Raw genomic sequence first — 22,125 nt, forward strand, 5'->3', positions numbered from 1 at the left:
AAACATTTAAATATATTTCAATTATGTATCTGAATCAGGGCACCAGACAATATAAGAAGAAATGTCTTTGTCCAATTGTTTATTTTCAAATTCATCTTTTTAAGTAACTAATTATTATCCAGATGGCATAGGGTGAAAAAAATGCTGTGTGTAATCGTGGTGCTAGATAAAGCCCTGACAATTTCTGTTTTCTTCAAAATCTGCTATCTTAATTTTTATTTTACCTAAATTACATAAATGATTTAAAGTATCTTGCCAAACCGGGTATGAAATCTTCATTTCCCTTGAAACTGATCTTTTTTGTTTTGGTCTTAAAATTTTGGCAGGGTGTATAAAAGAATTCCGCCCACAGCTGTTCGACTTTTTTTTTAATGTAGGAAACATTAATCAAAGCTTTAAGTTATAAGCTTTTCTAATGTTGTTTAGTATTCCAGTTCAGCAAAGATCAATAGAGGCCATCCCCGTATTTCTTGACGCCTCTCCAGGAAGCAGAGGCACGATTATGTAAATAGCACTGGTTCCCCTTTACTTCTGCCAGCTTGCTTATCTCCAAAGCCTTCTGCCTGCTGCTACTGGCGACCAATACAAGTGCATGCATATACCTCTTATCTTCTAACAAAGCTCTGAAAGCAGCAAGGATTGAAGCCAGTAATGTTAAACAATGATGCATGGCTGATTTTATTTGTAAGTGATTTATTTCACCGAATTTAATTTCTTTCTTCAGTTTAGATATAAGATATTTGTTCACAGCCTGAATAAGGGAAACCGTGCCAGGGTTCAGAAACATTTATCCGGGCTTGGAATCTATGAAGCAATCTAATACAGTCTGATGTCAAACATTCTGAGTAAAGGATTGAGAATCTCCATATCACTAATTCTTTTTCTCCAGGAGGAGAACTGACCTGTAGCAAGTGCAGAGGCTTTGAGTTGAGGGATATTATTACTATTAAAAATCAAAACCCCCATAACCATTAAACAAGGCCGTGGAGCAGTGCTAATTTTAATTTTTTTTTAACTTTTTAATTTTGAGGAAAAACCAGAACATCAATTTAAAGCGAGGAGTAACGCACAGAGTTTCATGTAGATCTCTCTATATTTCACCGGGGCTAACAACTGATAAGGACTAGGGGAGAGTTTCCAAAAGCAGCTCCAGACCAGGTGCTGTTAGGGTTTGTAGTTTCGCCATATGCATACAAACCACTCCAGAGAAAATGTTCACACACTGCACTGCTGTTATGATTTGCCAAAGGAACACTGTCCTTACATTTCTTTTGCATTAATCCCTGACCCGGGTATCTCAGCAGCATAATCCCCGTTTAGCATTAGTAGCAACGGCTTCTACTGTGAGGAACTATTTTTCGATAAGTAAGCAGTGATTCAGGCATGGCTTTTGAACAACATATTCCCAGCTCAGCAAGAAACCCACAGTCTTGAATGAACCCAAGCACATTACTGAGAGAAAGTTCATTAACCCTGCTAGATTCGGAGGTTAACAGGATAGCTGAAGAAAGGGACTGAGTGAACAGCTCGGATGCAAAACAAATTAAAATGAATGTCATCATTCCTTTTGATATTCATTAGTTGATTCAGGGGGAGAAGGCTCTCCTTAAATTTGCAAGCATTTATCTACGAAAAACAGGTGTACATCTGCCGCTCAAATGCTTCTTTCTGCTCCAGAGAAGAATACGAAGAGACACTCACCCGTTCCACTAAGGGAGTAGCTGGGAGAGGGAGAAAAGACTTGAGCAGCAAAATCCTCAAATGTCATTACTTCTCTGTGATTCTGGATTATTGCTTCAAGATACACAGCGCGTTCTTCATAACTGCAAGAGTCTGTTAAGGAAAGCCTCGTGCAATGTCCAAGACTACTAATGGCTCAATCTCTATAAATAATTCAGACAAGTAAAGAACTGATATTGAAGAGAGATGCCTTGTAATTTCTGCCGTTCCCTCTGGATTCAATATCCCTTAGACGTAGTCCAGTCAGCTAAAACCAAGAATAAAATTCTGTTACAGAGATCTGCCAAGTTTCAAACAGTAACTGTTGTGTCAACCTCAGGACCACTAAAAAGAAGAGACAGAAAAGAAATAAGAATGACAATAAAATCTAGGCTACCCCTGATAGTTCAAAGGAAAAAATACAAACGTCATGTATATTGATTCATCAATCAATCAATAGTATTTACTGGGCATTTACCATGTACCACGTACAGTGTTCTGCAGAGTACAACATAACGGAGTTGGTAGGTACGATCCCTGCCCACAGCGATAAAAAATATTTTGGTAAGCCAGTCGGTCAAATGCAATCACCCCAACAGAGTGCTGATATTTTTAGTTCCTATGCCCAATACTGCATTTTACTCATTTTCTTCTTTTAAGCCTTTTAGAAATAATCAACGGGTTCTGCAAATGGTACTGGTACCGTCACTTGTTAAAAACTGAAGAGAATTCCTCCTGCGGTGTATCTGAGGAGTTTTAGCTGCCATAATCCACAAATCCAGGGCCTAGAAAATAAGACCTTGCATGTAATACGGTTTAAGAAATACAGACCACGAAGCAAGTGAAAACAAGACCATCTCCTTTTAATTAAAATGTGGAAACCTGGAACACACAGCATTCAAATGTGTAATCAAAAACCAGCTACCAATAACACTTACAAGCGTAACAAGCTGAAGCAACTTTCCAGCTGTCTTAATGGGACCCCTGCTTGTGGCGGCTTTTCACACAGTAGAAAGCAAATCTTTTCCCTTTGTGTGCAGCTTCTGTTTTCTCAGAAGGTGAATCACACACTCCCAGGACCAGGCTAATGTCAGGAACAGATCTCCAGTGGAAGGCTGACCCTCGTCCAGGACTCGGGGAATTGACCCTCTCCTCATTAACAACAACAAACCCCAAAGTTCCTTCTTTCTGTTTTAGTCAACTAGAAATCTTTAGGGCTGCTCAGAGGGGGAACAACAGCATCAATCCCCTGGAGATTTTGCAAGGGACAAAACGACTTGTTTTGAGTTTGGGGGCTCTAGCACCACTGTAAGTGGGCCCTTCCCTTATACCTTCAAAAGTATTCCGGGCAAGAAAAATGTTGGGAGACCCCTGACTTGCCGAGCAAGGGACCCCTTGATTTTCCATCCCGAAGGGGCCTGCACAGTCCTCTCATGATCTCATCAAAGGAATAATATTTAAGGAAGAATTGTGATGCTAACACAGGCGAGTTGGGTGGGTGGGAGGGCGGGCTGGACTCTCCAAAACGTCTTCTTGAGGAAACGGTGCAATTAAAATGAATCCAGTGCTTAGTACAAAGCCAAGTGCTTAGTACGGTACCTGGCACCTAGTAAGTGCTTACTGGAGAAGCAGCGTGGCTCAGTGGAAAGTGCACGGGCTTTGGAGTCAGAGGTGATGGGTTCAAATCCTAAGTCCACCAACTGTCAGCTGTGTGACTTTGGGCAAGTCTCCTAACTTCTCTGTGCCTCAGTTACCTCATCTGTAAAATGGGGATTAAAAACTGTGAGCCCCCCGTGGAACAACCTGATCACCTCGTAACTTCCCCAGTGCTTAGAACGGTGCTTTGCACGTAGTAAGTGCTTAACAAGCACCATTGTTATTATTATTAATGAATAGCATTAAAAAAATCCTGCGCTTTTCGAAGAGGACAATCGGTGATGGGCCCAATTCCCCCCGCCAGAACCAGAGGACAAAACAATCTTGACAACCCAAGTACCGGGAAGGGTGTGCTTGGAGCTGTTTCACCCTGATCGGCTGAACTCCTGATGACTCTCGTTATTAATGAACAGGCTGCCAAACTTCCTAAGCGGGGACAGCGAGGAGGCACACACTTAGCCCCTATTCTAAAGGGACTGACTGATGCCATTCACATCTCATTACGAACATGTTTATTCTGCACAGTCCTCGGCTGTTGCCAAGGCTCTGTCTTCCCCACTGCCACAGCGAGCCGCTGGTCCTGTTAACAGCAGGATGTTCGGCCTGAGTGGCCGTCTGGCCAACAGGCACTCTGACGCTAAGCTGGCACGTGCTGGCGCAGCAGGAGCAGACCAAGGCGTGACAAATTGCTGAAAGAGCTAAGCTAAACTTATGGCTCACAACCACCTGAGCCTGAGGACCTCTATGGGCCTGCCCTCAACTCTCAATTCATTGCTCACCCCGCTAGGCTGCTGCCTGCTTACGGGCCCCGTTCAAACAAGGCAGACGCACTAGAAAAGCTTTCCAGGAGAGGCCTAATAATATCCTGCTGTTTAATGAAAGGCCTCGCACGTCACACACAGAAACCCACAAGGCACCGCACAACCGCTGACCTGACGAGAAGTCCCTAGGCCGTTTCCTAGATCTGAGTGGACGAGAGTGGAAGAGTGGCTCCCACCGCTAATCGAGCTGACGGCTCGATGCAAATGCCGCGAGAGGGGACCCCCGTCCCAACTGCCATTCACCAGGGCAAAGCCCTTCTTGCGGGACAAAGACCCAACAAATAACGACACATCAATTTGGACACACAATGAGACCCGCCTGGGCTCAGCTTATAAGCCCCGGCATGGTAAGAGATCTGAACGGCCACTCCAGAGGCATAAAAACGGGATATGGATTTTCTGCTCAGTGTGGGTGTGAATCTGACCCTTGAGGAAAAGAATGCGGATTCCGTGCAAGGGTCACGTCTCCTATTATTCATCCGCTTCGGTCTCTGCGCGCGTGCTATACCACTCCACCTGAGGCTTCCCCGGGCTGCTGGCAGCTCCGAAGCTTCACTGGGAACCTGCGGTTTACGGAAATGAGCAATGGAGAATGGGTAGGACCATCAGTCATTTCCTTGTCACCTATGGTCTAGGCCATAAACGAAATGACTAAGAGAAAACAAATGCCACTCTAGCACCTGTCATCCGGGGCAAATAGCAGGTAGGTTGACTGGAGCCCCAGATCTTTTCATTTGTTTCCCTGGATAAGGAAGCTTTGGAGCAGTTAAAACAGTGACATCAGTTGTTGGCTAATTAAACATCCACAGGGCACTTCGACTCTTTTTTTAAAAAGTAAAACATATTTACAAAAAGGTAAGAAACTAGGTCTAAATGCTCTTTTCATTACAGCCAAAATGGAAATTATTGCAGCAATGGCAAAGTGCAATTTTAAACTATCATCTACAAAAAGCTAGAAATGCATCTCATTACATCATCTCTCTAGTATTTATTGAGTACCTACAGTGTACAGAGCACTGTACTAAGCACATAAGAGAGTGTACTAGAGTTAGGAGGCATGATGCCTGCCCTCAAGCGGGGGAGACCCACAAGGGAATAAGAGAATAGAAAATGGATATGTGGATTAATACATGCTTAAACAGTAGAGTAAGTAAGCCTAAATGAACAGACATGCTTTGGGTGATTATGACGGCCGTGCAAAAGTGCTGAGGTGGTGGTACTTTGGGGGACATGACTTGGGAGAAGAAAAACATTATTGGGGAAAGCCTCCTGGAGGAGGTAGAATTTCCAAAGGGCTTTAAAGATGGAGAGAGCTATGATCTGGCAGACTTGAAAGGGGAGGGGGCTCCAATCAATCATTTATTAAATACCTACTGGGTGCAGAGCACTGTGATAAGTGTCTGGGGGAGTATGATAGAATTACTGATATTCAATGAGAATCGGAGAAATCATTGTAGGTGCTAACAAAAGCCTTTTCCAAAATATTGAAGAGCATGAAGTTAGTTTCAATCAATCAGTGGTATTTACTGAACACTTACTCCGTGAAGAGTACCATACTCACTGCTTGGGAGAGAACAATACAAAAGATTGGTAGAAACGATTCCCGTCCTCAAGGAGCTTACAGTCTCGTTGGGGAGACAGACATTAAAATCAATTATAGGTAGGAGAGATGGCAGTGTATAAGTAGCATGGCTCAGGGGAAACAGCCCGGGCTTGGGAGTCAGAGGTCATGGTTTCTAATCCCGGCTCTGCCGCTTGTCAGCTGTGTGACTTTGGGTAAGTCACTTCACTTTTCTGTGCCTCAGTTACCTTATCTGTAAAATGGGGATTAAGACTGTGAGCCTCACGTGGGACAACCTGATCACCTTGTATCCACCCCAGCGCTTAGAACAGTGCTTCACACATAGTCAGCGCTTAACAAATGCCATCATTATTATCATTATTACTATATGGATGCACATGTAAGAGCTGTGGGGCTAAAGATGGGTGGGTATCAAAATGCTTAAGGGTCATGGGGATGGTGGGAAAAGAATTAAAATGCATAATAATAATGATAATGATGGCATTTATTAAGCACTTACTATGTGCAAAGCACTGTTCTAAGCGCTGGGGAGTTTACAAGGTGATCAGGTTGCCCCACAGGGGCCTCACAGTCTTAATCCCCTTTTTTCAGATGAGGTAACTGAGGCACAGAGAAGTTAAGTAACTTGCCCAAAGTCACACAGCCGACAATTGGCAGAGCTGGGATTTGAACCTGTGAACTCTGACTCCAAAGCCCCTGCTCTTTCCACTGAGCCATGCTGCTTCACACGTAATACATGTACAGACCCAAATGCACAGGCAATGCAGAAGGGAAGGTACATAAGTGAAGGTATGAGGGTTCAGTCAGGGAAGACCTCTTGGAGGAGAAGTGATTTTCATAAGGCTTTGAATAATAATAATAATAATAATGGCATTTATTAAGCACTTACTATGTGCAAAGCACTGTTCTAAGTGCTGGTTGGTTACAAGGTGATCAGGTTGTCCCCCGTGGGGCTCACAGTCAATCCCCATTTTACAGATGAGGTAACTGAGGCACAGAGAAGTTAAGTGACTTGCCCAAGGTCACACAGCTGACAATTAGTGGAGAGTGATAGTCTGCTGGATATGGAAGGGGAGGGAATTCCAGGCCAGAGAGAGAGGTTGCTGGTGAGATGGATGAGACCCAGGTGCGGTGAGCAGATTGGCGTTGAAGGAGCTAAGTGTGCAGGCTGGGTTGTATGGGAAATTGGTGAAGTCAGGTAGGAAGGGAGGGGTTTCTGTTTGATGTGAAGATGGATGGGCAACCATTGGAGGTTTTTGAGGAATACAGAGATGTGGACTGAACTATTATTTTTAGAAAACTGATGCAGGCAGCAGAGTCAAATGGAGTTAGGAGAGGTAGGAAAGAGGTCAATGAGGAGGCTGATATGGTAACTGAGGCAGGATACGGCAAATTGACAACACCAACTATGGCGGGTTCCAGCCTAATGGGAATGGCCTTGTTTTTACACAACTAAAAGTAGGTTTCAAAAAGATTTTCTTGGACGTATGTTGATTTGGTTCATATTATTCCCAACTATTCTCAGGTAAGTAGGGTCAATGCTGACTGTATTGCACTACCTGGCCACCACACTACCTGGGCTTTGAAGACTGTGGGAGAGGATGGAGAGGGACAGCAAGGTGGAGTTTTCTATTTTGGTTCTTTTATCTTTTTCTCCGTTCCCTCTGATCACCAGGTGTCTTCTCTAACTTATCCAAAAGCCAGGTGGAGAGTTCCCAATGTCCCAAGGACACCGTCCTGCAGATAATGTTTTGGACATAATTCCTCTCTCGAGAGTTGGAGTGTTTGTGCCGAAGGTGCAGAAGCATTTCCACATTTAATAATAAATAATAATAATAATTACGGTATTTCTTAAGTGTTTACTATAATAATAATAACAACAATAATAATGATGGTATTTGTTAAGCACCTACCATGTGCCAAGCACTGTTCTAAGTGCTGGGGTAGATACAAGGTAATCAGGTTGTCCCCTGTGGGGCTCACAGTCTTCATCCCCATTTTGCAGATGAGGTAATTGAGGCACAGAAAAGTGAAGTGACTTGCCCAGAGTCACCCAGCTGACAAGTGGCGGAGCCGGGATTAGAACCCACGACCTCTGACTCCCAAGCCTGGGCTCTTTCCACTAAGCCATGCTGCTTCTGTCAATGTGTCACGCTTCTACTATGCTGCTTCTGCTTCTGCTGTGTGTCCGGCACCTTACTAATTGCTGGGGTGTATATGAGCAAATCAGATTGAACACAATCCCCGTTCGACACAGAGCTCACAGTCTTAATCCCCGTTTTACAGATGAGGTAACTGAGGCACAGAGAAGTGAAGTGACTTGCCCAAGGCCACAAAGCTGACAAATAGAGAAGCCGGAATTAGAACCCATGACCTTCTGACCCCTAGGCCCATGCTGTATTCACTAGACCACGCTGCTTACACTGGGTAACAATTATAATCATTCTATGATCAAGCTGAGAATGACAACCCAACTTTGTAACTATGAAACAGTTTTCTGTCAGTGCTCTTAGGGTTTGTGCAATTAACTAAACTGTTTTAGCCTTTAAACATGAACTTTATTAATCAGTAACTGTACAATTCTATTCTTATACTTAAAATGTCTTTCAAAACCCATAGAAGCAATTTCAGTTTTCATTTGTGCATGCTCCTCCAATTTGTGCAGTCAGTTGGAGGTTTTCTGCTTTCTATTTAGCAGGTGGAATAACGCTGTTTTGAGGCATCTTGTGATTTTTGTCCCCATTCTGGTTTAAGTTCTGGTCCCTTCCTCTGGACTGTGAGCTCGCTGTGGGCAGGGAATGTGTCTACCAACTCTGTTCCACTGTACTCTGCCAAGTGCTTAGGCAGTTCTCTGCCCACAGTAAGTGCTCAGTAAACATGAATGATTGATTGACTTCCAAATTAGATGAGTGATTCGGTCTTCTCGCTGGTTTCCCTGGCTCCAACCTTTCCCATCTTCAGTCTGTGTCACACTACGCAGCCCTAATGATCTTTCTAAAGGCCTTCTGTTCACATCTCTCTCCTCAAAAAACCTGAAGGGATTACTTATTTCCCTCTGCCTCAAGAAAAAAATTCCTGACCGCTGGCTTAAAGGTTGTTTACTAACTCTCTCCTTATCGGGCCCCTTAACTCACTACTCCCTTTTGCTGGTCCCTCCCTTCCTCCCTCCCTCTCCACCCTTCTTGGACTCCCATCCCCTGGCCCCCACCTTGTCTGGAATGCCCCCCATTCCTCTCTCCTTTCCAATCTTCCAGGATCAAAGCTCTCTCCATTTTTAAAGCCCTCCTGAAATCCCACCTGCATTAAGAGTCCTTCACTGATTCATTTTCTTCCACTTGGTCCTTTCTTCCCAACAACAACAACAACAACAACAACAACAACCTCCTCCAGGAACCCTTCCCAGACTGAGCCCTCCTTTTCCTCTGTTCCTCCTACCCTCCCCATCACCCCGACTCCCTCCCTCTGCTCTGTCTCCCTCCCCGCCCCACAGCACTTGTGTATATGTACATATTTATTATTCTCTTTATTATGTTAATAATAATAATAATTACGATGGCATTTATTAAGCACTTATTATGTGCAAAGCACTGTACTAAGCACTGGCTAGGTTACAAGGTGATCAGGTTGTCCCATGGGGGGGCTCACAGTCTTAATCCCCATTTTACAGATGCGGTAACTGAGGCCCAGAGAAGTGAAGTGACTTGCCCAAAGTCACACAGCTGACAATTGGTGGAGCCGGGATTTGAATCATGACCTCTGACTCCAAAGCCCGAGCTCTTTCCATTGCGCCACACTGCTTCTCTAATGATGTGTGTATAGCTATAATTCTATCTATTTATATTGATTTTACTGATGCCTGTCTACTTGTTTTGTTGCCTGTCTCCCCGCTTCTAGACTGTGAGCCCATTGTTGGCTAGGGATTGTCACTATGTGTTGCCAAATTGTACTTTCCGAGCACTTAGTACAGTGTTCTGCACACAGTAAGCACTCAATAAATACAATTGAATGAATGAATGAATAATAATAATACTGGTATTTGTTAAGCACACATTATGTGCAAAGTACTGCTAGGGGCTGGAGTAAATACAAGATAATCAGGTCCCACATGGGGCTCACATTCTAAGTAGGAGGGAGAACAGGTATTGAGTCCCCATTTTGCAGGTGAGGGAACTGAGGCACAAAATGAAGTGACTTGCCCAAGGTCATGCAGCAGGTAAGTGGTGGAGGCAGAATTAGAACCCAGGTCCTCTGACTCCGAGGCCTGGGCTCTTTCCACTAGGACATGCTACTTCAGCACTCATTTGCTCAGTCACCTATAGCACTTATGTAAACATTAATGTAGTACTTTACTATCTGAGCACTTACTTAGCAATCTTTCCATTCTCTTTTTCCCCCTACTGTAAATTCATTTTGTGATGGTCTCCTTCTGTGAGAATGTAACCTCCTTGAAGATAAGTACTGTGTCTTTTACCTCTGTTTTCCAATGTTGAATATGCTACTTGCTACACACTAGGCATTGGATACATTAATCAATAGTATTGGATGAGTTTGATGCCATGAAAAATAAGGTGCTACTCAAGTTAGTACAGTGCTCTGCAGAGCACACAGTAAGCACTCAATAAATACGATTGAATGAATGAACTGTAAGTCTGATTGAAAAATGATATGCCAGGTGAAGATTTCTGGGGGTACATTAAATCGTTTCAATTGTACAATTATTCCAATCCACAACATTCAGAATTTAGTTGAAAATGCTTTTCGTTTTCTAGAAATTCTGCTTTGGGGACACATTTTTTTTTTCCTCAAATGCAAAATACAGTCAAGAGAAAAAAGTCCAAGTCTGAGCCTTAAAACGGGTTTTGAAGAGAAATTGCTGGAACTTTATCTGCAGGGACAGCACTTTCATTTCAAAGACAACAAAAACTTCAAGCAAGACTAAGTCTTCCAAAATTCAGTCAAAGGAAAAGACAGCAGGTGATTAAAACCTAAAATTCTAAATATGAAATATCATTGACTTTGGAATTTATTTTTATTTTCCTTAATTTTAGTCTTAGTTTTTGAATAATTTTCCTTTTGGGAGCACTCCTCTGCCCCACTACTGCTACCAATGATCAGCAGGAATGCTCTTTATTCCCCATAGGACACCACATCCTGGATAATTTCAAAAATTATATGGATAGTCCCTATAAATGGGAGTTCCAGGTGCAGTTGAGCCCAAAATAATTTATTATTCAAAAGCAGACACAATACCTTGGTGACCTATAAAGGAGATGACAACCAAAAGATGTAATCAAATTAAATGCATATTCTGAAAAAGGAAACCAAATGCATGAGATTTTGCGTTATCAATTTTGCTTGTAAATCTAAGGATTCATTTGCTGGTGCTCATAATGGATACTATGGCTGAAAACAAATCTAGTGGAAAACATTCAGCAAACCTCAATATGAATGGGGCTAAGAATAACTCAAGGAAACCAGGAGGCAGGCTGTCTGGATCCCTTAACAATAAAAGCAACTGTCCTTCTCTCAACAAAATCAAAATGAAAAATTGATTTTCTTAAAAAGCATTAAATTGCTAGGTTTCCTAAGGACCTGGACTTCAGTGTTCAAGTCCTTTCCTAAAGAGGAAATTGAAACTTTAAACAGCTTAGAAGCAAATGAAACCCACGGGTAAAGTGGACTGGGAGGAAACTTTCACTAGAAATTTACAAATCACTCAGTTCCTCCCAATGAATTATGTGAAGGACGGGAACCTTGATTAGGATGCTTTCTCTTCTGCGTTCTTCACTTCTTGGGGTGAGCGCCACATATTCCAAAGTTCAGGGCAAGCAAATGTCCAATTCTGCTTCTTAGGGCCTCTCATCAGTAAAAATTTCCAGGAAGACTTGAGAGTGAGTTATTCATTCTGTACAACCAACCATTTGTATTGCTTGCTTGTCTACTATGTGCATAGTGTTGTACTAAGACGCTGTCCCTACCCTCATTCCTATCCCATCTACAACCTATTAATCAATACATAATATTTATTTTTATTATTATTAATAATACTAATAGTTATTTAATAATGACATTTAAGCACTTACTATGTTCTAAGCACTGGGGCAGATACAAGATGATAATAATAATAATGACGATGGCATTTGTTAAGCACTTACTATGTGCCAAGCACTGTTCTAAGCGCTTGGGGGGTACAAGGTAATCAGGTTGTCCAACATGGGGTTCACAGTCTTAATCCCCATTTTAAAGATGAGGCAATTGAGGCACAGAGAAGTTAAGTGACTTGCCCAAAGTCACACAGCTGACAAGTGGCAGAGCCGGGATTACAATCCACGACCTCTGACTTCCAAGCCCATGTTCCTTCCACTGAGCCACGCTGCTTCTCTGATAGTTGGGTTGTACACAGTCCCTGTCCCACTTAGGGCTCACTTACTAGTTGATAGAGCAAGGGCCTGGGAATCAGAAGGACCTGGGTTCTAATCCCGGCTCCTCCGCTTGTCTGCTGTGTGAACTTGCATAAGTCATTTAACTTCTCCAGGCCTCGGTTCCCTCATCTTTAAAATGAGGAGCAGAGGGACAAGGAGGGCTCAGTCTGGAAAGGCCTCCTGGAGGAGATGAGCTCTCAGTAGGGCTTTGAAGGGAGGAAGGGAGTTAGTTTGGCAGGTGTGAGGGGGGAGGGCATTTTAGGCTAGAGGAAGGACGCGGGCCAGGGTTGGATGACGGGACAGGTGAGAATGAGGCCCAGTGAGGAGGTTAGTGGCAGAAGAGTGGAGTGTGCGGGCTGGGCTGGAGAAGGAGAGAAGGGAGGTGAGGTAGGAGGGGGCGAGGGCACAAGCCTGGGAGCAAGAGGACGTGGATTTTAATCCCGGCTCTGCCACTTTTCGGCTGTGTGACCTTGGGCAAGTCGCTTCACTGTACCTCAGTGCCAGGCACTGGACTAAATGCTGGGGAGGACACAAGCAGATTGGGTTGGACACAGTCCCTGTCCCACGAGGGGCTCACAGTCTCAATCCTCACTTTACAGATAAGGGAACTGAGGCCCAGAGAAGGAAAGTGACTTGCCCAAGTCACACAGCAGACACGTGGCAGAGCCGGGATTAGAACCGGTTCGGATTTCTTTGTTCCTGAGTCTTTCTTTGTTGGGTTGTGATCGTCCATTTTATTGGGGAGCTATCAAAATCAAACGTCACTCCCAATCAGAAATCAGAACTTACTAATTGGTGTCATTTCAGATTTATGGAGTTCTTATAAAACAGAACTAGTAAAGGAACTAAAACTCTACACTGTTGGTAGGATGAAAGGCGTAGAGGAGTAAGAGTCAAAGATTGTAGGGCACAAAACCCGGTTCTTGATTTACTTCAGCGCTGAGGAGTTTTGGAAAGGCAATTGACTTTCCAATGTCCCTGTCCCCCTCATTCCCCAGAATGGGGCTAATCAATCAATCAATCGTATTTATTGAGCGCTTACTGTGTGCAGAGCACTGTACTAAGTGCTTGGGAAGTACAAGTTGGCAACATATAGAGACAGTCCCTACCCAACAGTGGGCTCACAGTCTAATGACACCAGATATATATGCCACCCAGCTCACTATAGGCTGATGGGGATGAGGCATGAAAGAGAAAGGTCTGGAAACTAGGCTACGCTTCTCAGGAGGATTATTTGCATACAAAGACTTTTTTAGCTATTTATGGTTACAAGTCCCTTTTACCACAGAACCCATTTCAAAAAGGTTGCTGTGTATTTTACATGTACACTGTTAAATCCCCTTAGCTGCTATCATTTCAAGCGAAACCATTCCAATATCCATAACCGATATTAGCTAGCCTCCACAAATTAGGCAAAGATCTACAGGGCCTACATCGATTTAATAAAGGTGGATTTATGGTTGATTCCTCAAGTGAAAAATAAAGCGGATTTAAGAAAAGTGGTAAAAACTAAATAAGATGAGATGAGACGTGCCTGGTGAAGAAGACAGTTTTGTTACGTGGCAAGGACTAGCTTAGAATTTAAATGTTCCCTACATTCTCGGAAAGAGCACGGGCTTGGGAATCAGAGGTCGTGGGTTCTCATCTCGGCTCCTCCACTTATGAGCTGTGTGACTTTGGGCAAGTCACTTAACTTCTCTGTGCCTCAGTTACCTCATCTGTAAAATGGGGATGAAGACTGTGAGCCCCACGCGGGACACCCTGATTGCCACGTCTTTTCCCCAGCGCTTAGAACAGTGCCTGGCACATAGTAAGTGCTTAACAAATACCATCATCATTATTGTTATCATTATTTCCCTAGTCCCCTTTCAGGACTGAAGCACTGGACTAGGTGAAGATTCTGGAGCTCTGTGGATTTCAAGATAAATACTTCCTCTCTGGTGTCCTTTGTCTTTGACTACCATGAAAAAGGAATAACTCATAGCAATACCTTTCTTTTCAAAGGACCTGAATTGTACTCACTTTGGCTAATTTATTATTTTGGTCTTTCCCTATAAAATGCATCGCAAAATCCAAACTGCGAACAAATGAAATGCTCCTAGAAACTCCACAGTTCACTGATCAATTTCCTTTATCTTGTTATCTACCCTTATTTTGTGTCGACCCCAGTGCTTAGTACAGTGCTAGGCCCATAGTAAGCACTTAACAAATGCCACAGTTATTAGCTGCTATCACGTCAAGCAAAACCATCCCAATATCCATAACCAATACTAGCTAGCCCCCACAAATTAGGCAAAGGTCTCTAGGGCCTACATCATTTTAATAAAGGTAGGTTTATGGTTGATTTCTTGAGTGAAAAATTAAGCAGATTTACGAAAAATGGTAAAAATGAAATAAGATGAAATGAGGTGTGCTTGGTGAGGAAGACGGCTATTATTACTTTTTAATTAGTTTAAAATTGATCGAGAGTTTGCAGTGAAATATTAATCACAGTCCCGAGTTAGGCCATGACATCTGGGAGCCTTAAGGGAAGTTAGGGGTTTACCAAAGGAGAGTAATTTAGGAACTAAGAAAACCACCTCCATATGATGGACAGTACCTGACCATTATGGACACAGTTGAACCACTGACCAACCCCTGGAGCGAGAGCTGGAATCCCAACCGCACAGATGTAGAATTCACCATGCCCCCAGCTCAGTCCGAAAATCGCCACTCCCTCCTGATCGCCACTGGAAGTTTGGGGGAATTCTAGCACCACCGAATGCTCCCCGGGGAGATGAAGAAATCAAGCCGGGCTTGTCATTTTGTATTAAGTAGCTAATTGGACAAAATAATACATAGCTATTGCTCTAAGGATTATGTTTCCATCTTAAACAAAAAGGGGATTGTACTGACAAGGCTCACTGGTTTACACAGCCTCAATAAATGGCACTGAAAACAGGAACCTAGCTGGAAAAAAAGTTGTGTACGACAAACCCGCTTTGGAACGGCGGACCGACCAGCCTGGCAAATCCCAGAGAGATGACAATTTACACTGATTGAGTAGTCATGAATGCTGATTCTACTTATTTTAGCTTGGTGGGTTGGAAAACGGAATATTCTTAAGGCTGGAAGGGGTTAACTTTGATTGCACTTTGATTAACTTTGATTCCTTCCCCTCCCCACAGCACCTGTATATATGTATATATGTTTGTACATATTTATTACTCTATTTATTTATTTTATTTGTACATATTTATTCTATTTATTTTATTTTGTTAATATGTTTTGTTTTGTTGTCTGTCTCCCCCTTCTAGACTGTGAGCCCACTGTTGGGTAGGGACCGTCTCTATATGTTGCCAACTTGTACTTCTCAAGTGCTTAGTACAGTGCTCTGCACACAGTAAGTGCTCAATAAATACGATTGAATGAATGAATGAATGAATGATTGCACCCAAGGATCTCCCTCACTGTTCACCAAAGCTTAGAACCAGAAGTAGCATGGCCTAATAATAACAATAATAATGGCATTTATTAAGTGCTTACTATGTGCAAAGCACTGTTCTAAGCACTGGGGAGGTTACAAGGTGATCAGGTTGTCCCACAGGGGGCTCACAGTCTTAATCCCCATTTTGCAGATGAGGTAACTGAGGCACAGAGAAGTTAAGTGACTTGCCCAAAGTCACACAGCTGACAATTGGCGGAGCCGGGGTTTGAACCATGACCTCTGACTCCAAAGCCCATGCTCTTTCCACTGACCCACACTGCTTAATGGATACAGCACAGTCTGGGAGTCAGAAGGCCCTGGGTTCTAATCCTAGCTCCACCACTTGTATGCTGGACGGCCTTAGGCGAGTCACTTAATATCTCTGTGCTTCAGTTCCCTCATCTGTAAAATGGGGATTAAGACTGTCAGCCCCACATGGGATACGGACAGTGTGTCCAACCTGATTAGCTTGTATCTACCCCAGAACTCAGCATAACGCCTGGCACAGAGTAAGAGCTTTACCATAAAACAACAGAAACAACAAAACTTAAAACCTCTGGTACCCATATGCTTTACTCCTTCAGTACTATGGTTGCACAATCAAGGGTATTTTGGCAGAAAATTTCCTGGAGAAAAATATAATTTTGGCCGGATTCTGTGCAGGGGTAATGCTGGGCCTCAGCCTAGTGGAGGATGATTCTGCTGTGCAGAAAGGGCAGTGACTCTGGAGTCACCTACAACGTTTCGTTCTCTCCAGGCCCATTCCAGGAACTCTGTCAGCATGTCCTCTGAGGTCAAGAAAATGGTCATCAGGGCCATTCAGACCGAGGCAAACCGACAAACTTTTTCCAACACATTTGGCTGTCTCTGCCCGGGGCAAACCCCAGTCCTGCAAAGACCAAAGTATTTTGGTCTCCAAGGTGACTTCGTTAAAATGACTGGTAATGGCATGGGATTTCAAAGACTTGAAAAACTCTACTCTGAACGCTCAAAACCTGCACTTTGTCACTTGCAGATAGAGTTTCCATAAGGTGGTGGCTTAGTGCGCTCTGGTTGTGTGTGGGTCTGTACTCCTTAAGCACTTTGATTCTTTCCCCACCCCATGTTACCTTAAAGCACTTTGATCCTCACCCCCAGCCCCACAACAGTCATGTAAGACTGCTTAAGAGAAACAGCGTGGCTCAGTGGAAAGAGCCCGGGCTTTGGAGTCAGAGGTCATGGGTTCAAATCCTGGCTCCACCAATTGTCAGCTGTGTGACTTTGGGCAAGTCACTTCACTTCTCCGGGCCTCAGTTACCGCATCTATAAAATGGGGATTAAGACTGTGAGCCCTCCATGGGACAACCTGATCACCTTGTACCTCCCCAGCGCTTAGAACCGTGCTTTGCACATAAGTGCTTAATAAATGCCATTATTATTATTATGTACATATCTCTGTACTCTGCTGTTTCTCCTACCAGAAACTGATTTTAATGTCTGTCCTCCTAACTGGATTATAAACCCTTGAGGGCAGGAATTGTGTCTACCAACCCTTTTGAATTGTAGTCTTCCAAGTGTTTAATACAATGCTCTGCACAAAGCAAGCGCTCAATAAATACCATTGATTGATTTTTTTCCACAGGTGATTTTCAATGCCAGTAACCACTCACTGTAACAAGCATCATACTGATGGTCAGAAACACCGATTTATAGCATTTGTTCAGTGCTTATTATGTGCCAGGCACTTCACTAAGTGCTGGAGTAGATAATAATAATAATAATGATGATGGCATTTATTAAGTGCTATGTGCAAAGCACTGTTCTAAGTGCTGGGGAGGTACAAGGTGATCAGGTTGTCCCATGGAGGGCTCACAGTCTTAATCCCCATTGTCCAGATGAGGTAACTGAGGCAAAGAGAAGTTAAGTGACTTGCCCAAAGTCACACAGCTGACAATAGGTGGAGCCGGGATTTGAACCCATGACCTCTGAGATACAAGCTAATTGAGTTGGACACAGTCCATGTCCCACATAGAGATCACAGCCTTAATCCCCCTTTTACAGGTGAGGTAACTGAGGAACAGAGAAGTGAAGTGACTTGCTCAAAGTCAAACAGCAGACAAGGGGCAGAGCCGGGATTAGAACCCAGGTCCTCTAACTCCCAAGCCTGTGCTCTATCCCCTAGGTCACGCTGCTTCTCCACTTGATCTATTAAGTTTTCAGCTCTCCATGAATATACACATGTTCACAGACAATTGATGGATCTACTTTTGTAAGGACTGAAGTCACAAATTAATCTATTCCTTTACATGAAAATGTCCTGGTTTAAACTTATATTTGCAGGATCACCTTACTGAGAATACGTAACTATACTGATTTTTCAAGCTATTTATTACACAAATAGCAAATGGGGCTAATAGCACCCGAAAGAAACATTTTATAAAATTCCCAAATCACTTAATTCTCTGGGACTTTCCACATTTCAGCCCAGTACAGATACTGGATTTCTTTTCGGACATTAAACTTATTAAATGTAGTTTTACTTCACCAGAGCATTTATTGAGCATCTACAGTGAGCAGAGTATTGTACTGAGTAGTTGTGAGAGTACAGTATTAATGAAAGACACTGATCCCTGCCTTCAAGGTTATTTACAGTTATTTAGTCTGTGACTGTGACACTTTAAGACTGTGACTTTTAGACTGTGAGCCCACTATTGGGTAGGGACTGTCTCTATGTGTTGCCAACTTGTACTTCCCAAGCGCTTAGTACAGTGCTCTGCACACAGTAAACGCTCAATAAATACGATTGATTGATTACAGTCCAATGATGAGAATAGGTTCCTTTCCCCTGCAAGGAGCACCCTCTCATCTCAAATCCACCAAATCATACCCCTCACCATCTTCAAAGTCTCCTAAAAGCCACCTCCTCTCTTCTTGATTAATCCTTACTTTTTTGGCACATTACCTTTACAGTCACTACAGCATTCTCACATACATCTGTTTATGATTTACTAGAGGTCTCTGTTATTTACTTACTCTTTACCTATCTTACATACATGGGATCTTATCTCTTTGCTCTTATTTTATTACCTATTTTATGGTTGGCAATCTGTGCCTGTTCAACCTTCCCACTGGACTGTAAGCCCTTTGAAGGCGGAAACCACACTCTTTACTTCTGCTCTGTTCCCCCAAGTACTTTGTTCAGAGTACAGCAGTTAGCACAGTGCTTTGAAAAGCATCCAGTCTAGGAAGACAGACTAAGTGGAAAGAGTATGAGACTGGGAGTCAGGATTTCCTGATTTGAATCCCAGTTTCTGCCAGTTGGCACTGAGTGACTTTAAGCAAGTCCCTGAATTCGTGTGCCTCAGTTTCCTCATCTATAGAATGGGCATAAAATAACAATTCTTCTCCCCTTCCCCTTACCCCCTTGCTCATGAGCCCTATTTGGACCAAGGGTGGTCCTATCTGATGGTGTTTTTAACTACCCCAGTGCACAGAAAAGCAGCATGGCATAGTGGAAAGAGCCCAGGTGTGGGAGTCAGGGGTTGTGAGTTCTAATCCTGGCTCCACCATTGATCAGCTGTGTGACTTTGGGCAAGTAACTTGACTTCTCTGGGCCTCAGTTACCTCCTCTGTAAAATGGGGATTAAGACTGTGAGCCCCTCGTGGGACTATGTGATTACCTTGTATCTACCCCAGTGTTTAAAACAGTGCTTGGTGCTGAGCACTGAGCTCGGTGCTCAGTGCCCTTTTAGACTGTGAACCCACTGTTGGGTAGGGACTGTCTCTATATGTTGCCAATTTGTACTTCCCAAGCGCTTAGTACAGTGCTCTGCACACAGTAAGCGCTCAATAAATACGATTGATGATGATTGATGATGATGCTCGGTACATGGTAAGCACTTACAAATGCCATCATCATTATTATTATAGATGGTGCTTGGCACATTTAATAAATGCCCTCATTATTATCATCACTACTACAGTGTTTTCTGCATAGAGTAGAAACTCAGTTCAGCACTGCACAAAATAGGTTCTCAGTATGAGAAGCAGAGTGGCTCAGTGGAAAGAGCACAGGCTTTGGAGTCAGAGATCATGGGTTCAAATCCCAGCTCCACCACTTGTCAGCTGTGTGACTTTGGGCAAGTCACTTAACTTCTATGTGCCTCAGTTTCTCATCTGTAAAATGGGGATTAAGACTGTGAGCCCCACGTGGGACAACCTGATCACCTTGTCACCTCCCCTGCGCTTAGAACAGCACTTTGCACATAGTAAGCGCTTAATAAATGCCATCATTATTATTATTATTATTACACTGCTTTCCTCACAGTAGCGGCTAAGGACAGGAGCGTGTACACAGTATGTGCTCAGAACAGTGCTTTTCCCACAGTAGATAATAATAATAATAATTTTGGTATTTAAGCACTTACTATGTGCCAAACACTGTTCTAAGTGCTGGGGAGGTTACAAGATGATCTGGTTGTCCCATGTGGGGCTCACAATCTTAATCCCCATTTTCCAGTGAGGTAACTGAGGCCCAGAGAAGTTAAGTGACTTGCCCAAAGTCACACAGCTGACAAGTGGTGGAGCTGGGATTTGAACCCATGACCTCTGACTCTTAAGCCTGTGCTCTTTCCACTGAGCCACAGTAGTGTGCTCAAAGTAGGTGCTCAGTTCAGCAGCACACTGGGTGTTCATTACATGCTCAGTCAGTGCCATAATCTTTATGCCATGGCTCCAAGGTTCATGGCCTTTCCCTAGTTTGCTTGACCCTTTTGGCATTATGCTCGACCAAACTGGAAGTTGGGGACAAGGTCAATGATTTTATTTCATTTTATTTTGTTAATATGTTTGGTTTTGTTCTGTCTCCCCCTTCTAGACTGTGAGCCCACTGTTGGGTAGGGACTTTCTCTATATGTTGCCAACTTGTACTTCCCAAGCGTTTAGTACAGTGCTCTGCACACAGTAAGCGCTCAATAAATACGATTGATTGATTGATTGAGGTTAAGCAGGGACCTAATTTCTATTATGGCTTTTGGACCCAACCCAGATACGACCCCGACTGGACCTCACTGGTTGAAATCACTTGGGGGGGGGGGGGGGGGCGGCGGCCATAGGTATCTGATCCTCAAACAGTGTCTGTACCTCATGAATCGGCATTCATCATCAGGCAGGACCTTTTAGGCAGGTATCTCCCGTTTTTTTCATCAGATTTGCTGGGATATTTGTTAACCTGCAAGATCCATACCTATAGGTGACAAATAATGAGAAGCAGCATGGCTCAGCGGAAACAGCACGGGCTTTGGAGTCAGAGGTCATGGGTTCAAATCCCGGCTCTGCCAATTGTCAGCTGGGTGACTTTGGGCAAGTCACTTCACTTCTCTGGGCCTCAGTTCCCTCATCTGTAAAATGAGGGTGAAGACTGTGAGCCCCCTGTGGGACAACCTGTTCACCTTGTAACCTCCCCAGGGCTTAGAACAGTGCTTTGCACATAGTAAGCGCTTAACAAATGCCAGCATTATTATTATTGTTAAATCTATTCGCCAGCCATTCTCCTGGAGGATAACATAGCAGTAATCAGAAAACAAGACCTATGACCCTGGCTTCCTGGTTGCAAAAATAATTGCCACCACAACTGGGGCAGAAAGTGGGGTTCTCTCCCCAGTATATTCCCCCTTAGCAGTCTGCTGGGGTAACAGATGGATAAATTGCATCACCTTGAATGAGTAAGCCGAGGAAATATAAATACCTTGAAGAGCCGTCCTGCTACACATCCTCTCATTCAAAGGTCTAATTTCCCCAGCGTGTGGGCACCTGGGATCTCCACACGGATGAAGAGAGCAGGTGCCGGTGGAAATTCTCAGGGAAGTTTGAAAAGGGACCTGTTGTCACACCAACCCCTGTGGCAAACCGCATTTTGCCAACAGGATCCAGAATGAATGCAGCTTCTTTTTCCTCCCCCCTGCCTGATGATTTGATGATTACAGAAGACAATTCCCTCGGTCATTTTCCCCCGGAGATCAGTAGAACAATGTAACTGTCCCATTTTATCAGTGTATGTACAGCTGCCGAAGGTCCTATTCGGTAATTATCTAGCTGGTTCCACAAGCTAGGTGATCATCAAGGGATAAATAAGGGGTGGGTGGAGGGGGAGCGGGGAAGGTCACCTGTTACCAAGCAATGTTTCCTTATGGTGCTAATCTGATTGAAAATGCAGACAAAATGCATCAATTTCAAGTCTTCTAATGAGATTTTTACTTTGGGATTTTTAGAAAGCGTGGGTGTATGTCGTTTAGTGATGCCATCCAGCTCCCTCCATTAGGATTCTGCCTCCAAACAAGAGGGTAAAAAATCCCTGTGCTTCTTCAGAAAATAAATGGACCAAAGTTATTTGTGGAACGAGCAATGATGGACATGGCAATGCAGTTCCCACCATCCTTGGTGTATGCTGAAGATGAGGAAATGTTTATTTTGAAATCAAGG

At 43.6% G+C, this 22,125-nt stretch overlaps 1 protein-coding gene across 1 annotated transcript in view; it reads right to left on the minus strand.

The window, feature by feature from the left end:
- RALGAPA2 (Ral GTPase activating protein catalytic subunit alpha 2) overlaps positions 1–22,125 on the minus strand; it is a 421,002-nt gene that overhangs the window by 29,613 nt on the left and 369,264 nt on the right. Inside the window, exon 38 of the mRNA XM_038744021.1 lies at positions 1,702–1,823. Within this exon, the coding sequence (XP_038599949.1) occupies positions 1,702–1,823 (122 nt within the window). The remainder of the gene's footprint in view (positions 1–1,701; positions 1,824–22,125) is intronic.

Source organism: Tachyglossus aculeatus, chromosome 1 (genome assembly GCF_015852505.1).
Source record: "Tachyglossus aculeatus isolate mTacAcu1 chromosome 1, mTacAcu1.pri, whole genome shotgun sequence".
Taxonomy (NCBI): Eukaryota; Metazoa; Chordata; class Mammalia; order Monotremata; family Tachyglossidae; genus Tachyglossus; species Tachyglossus aculeatus.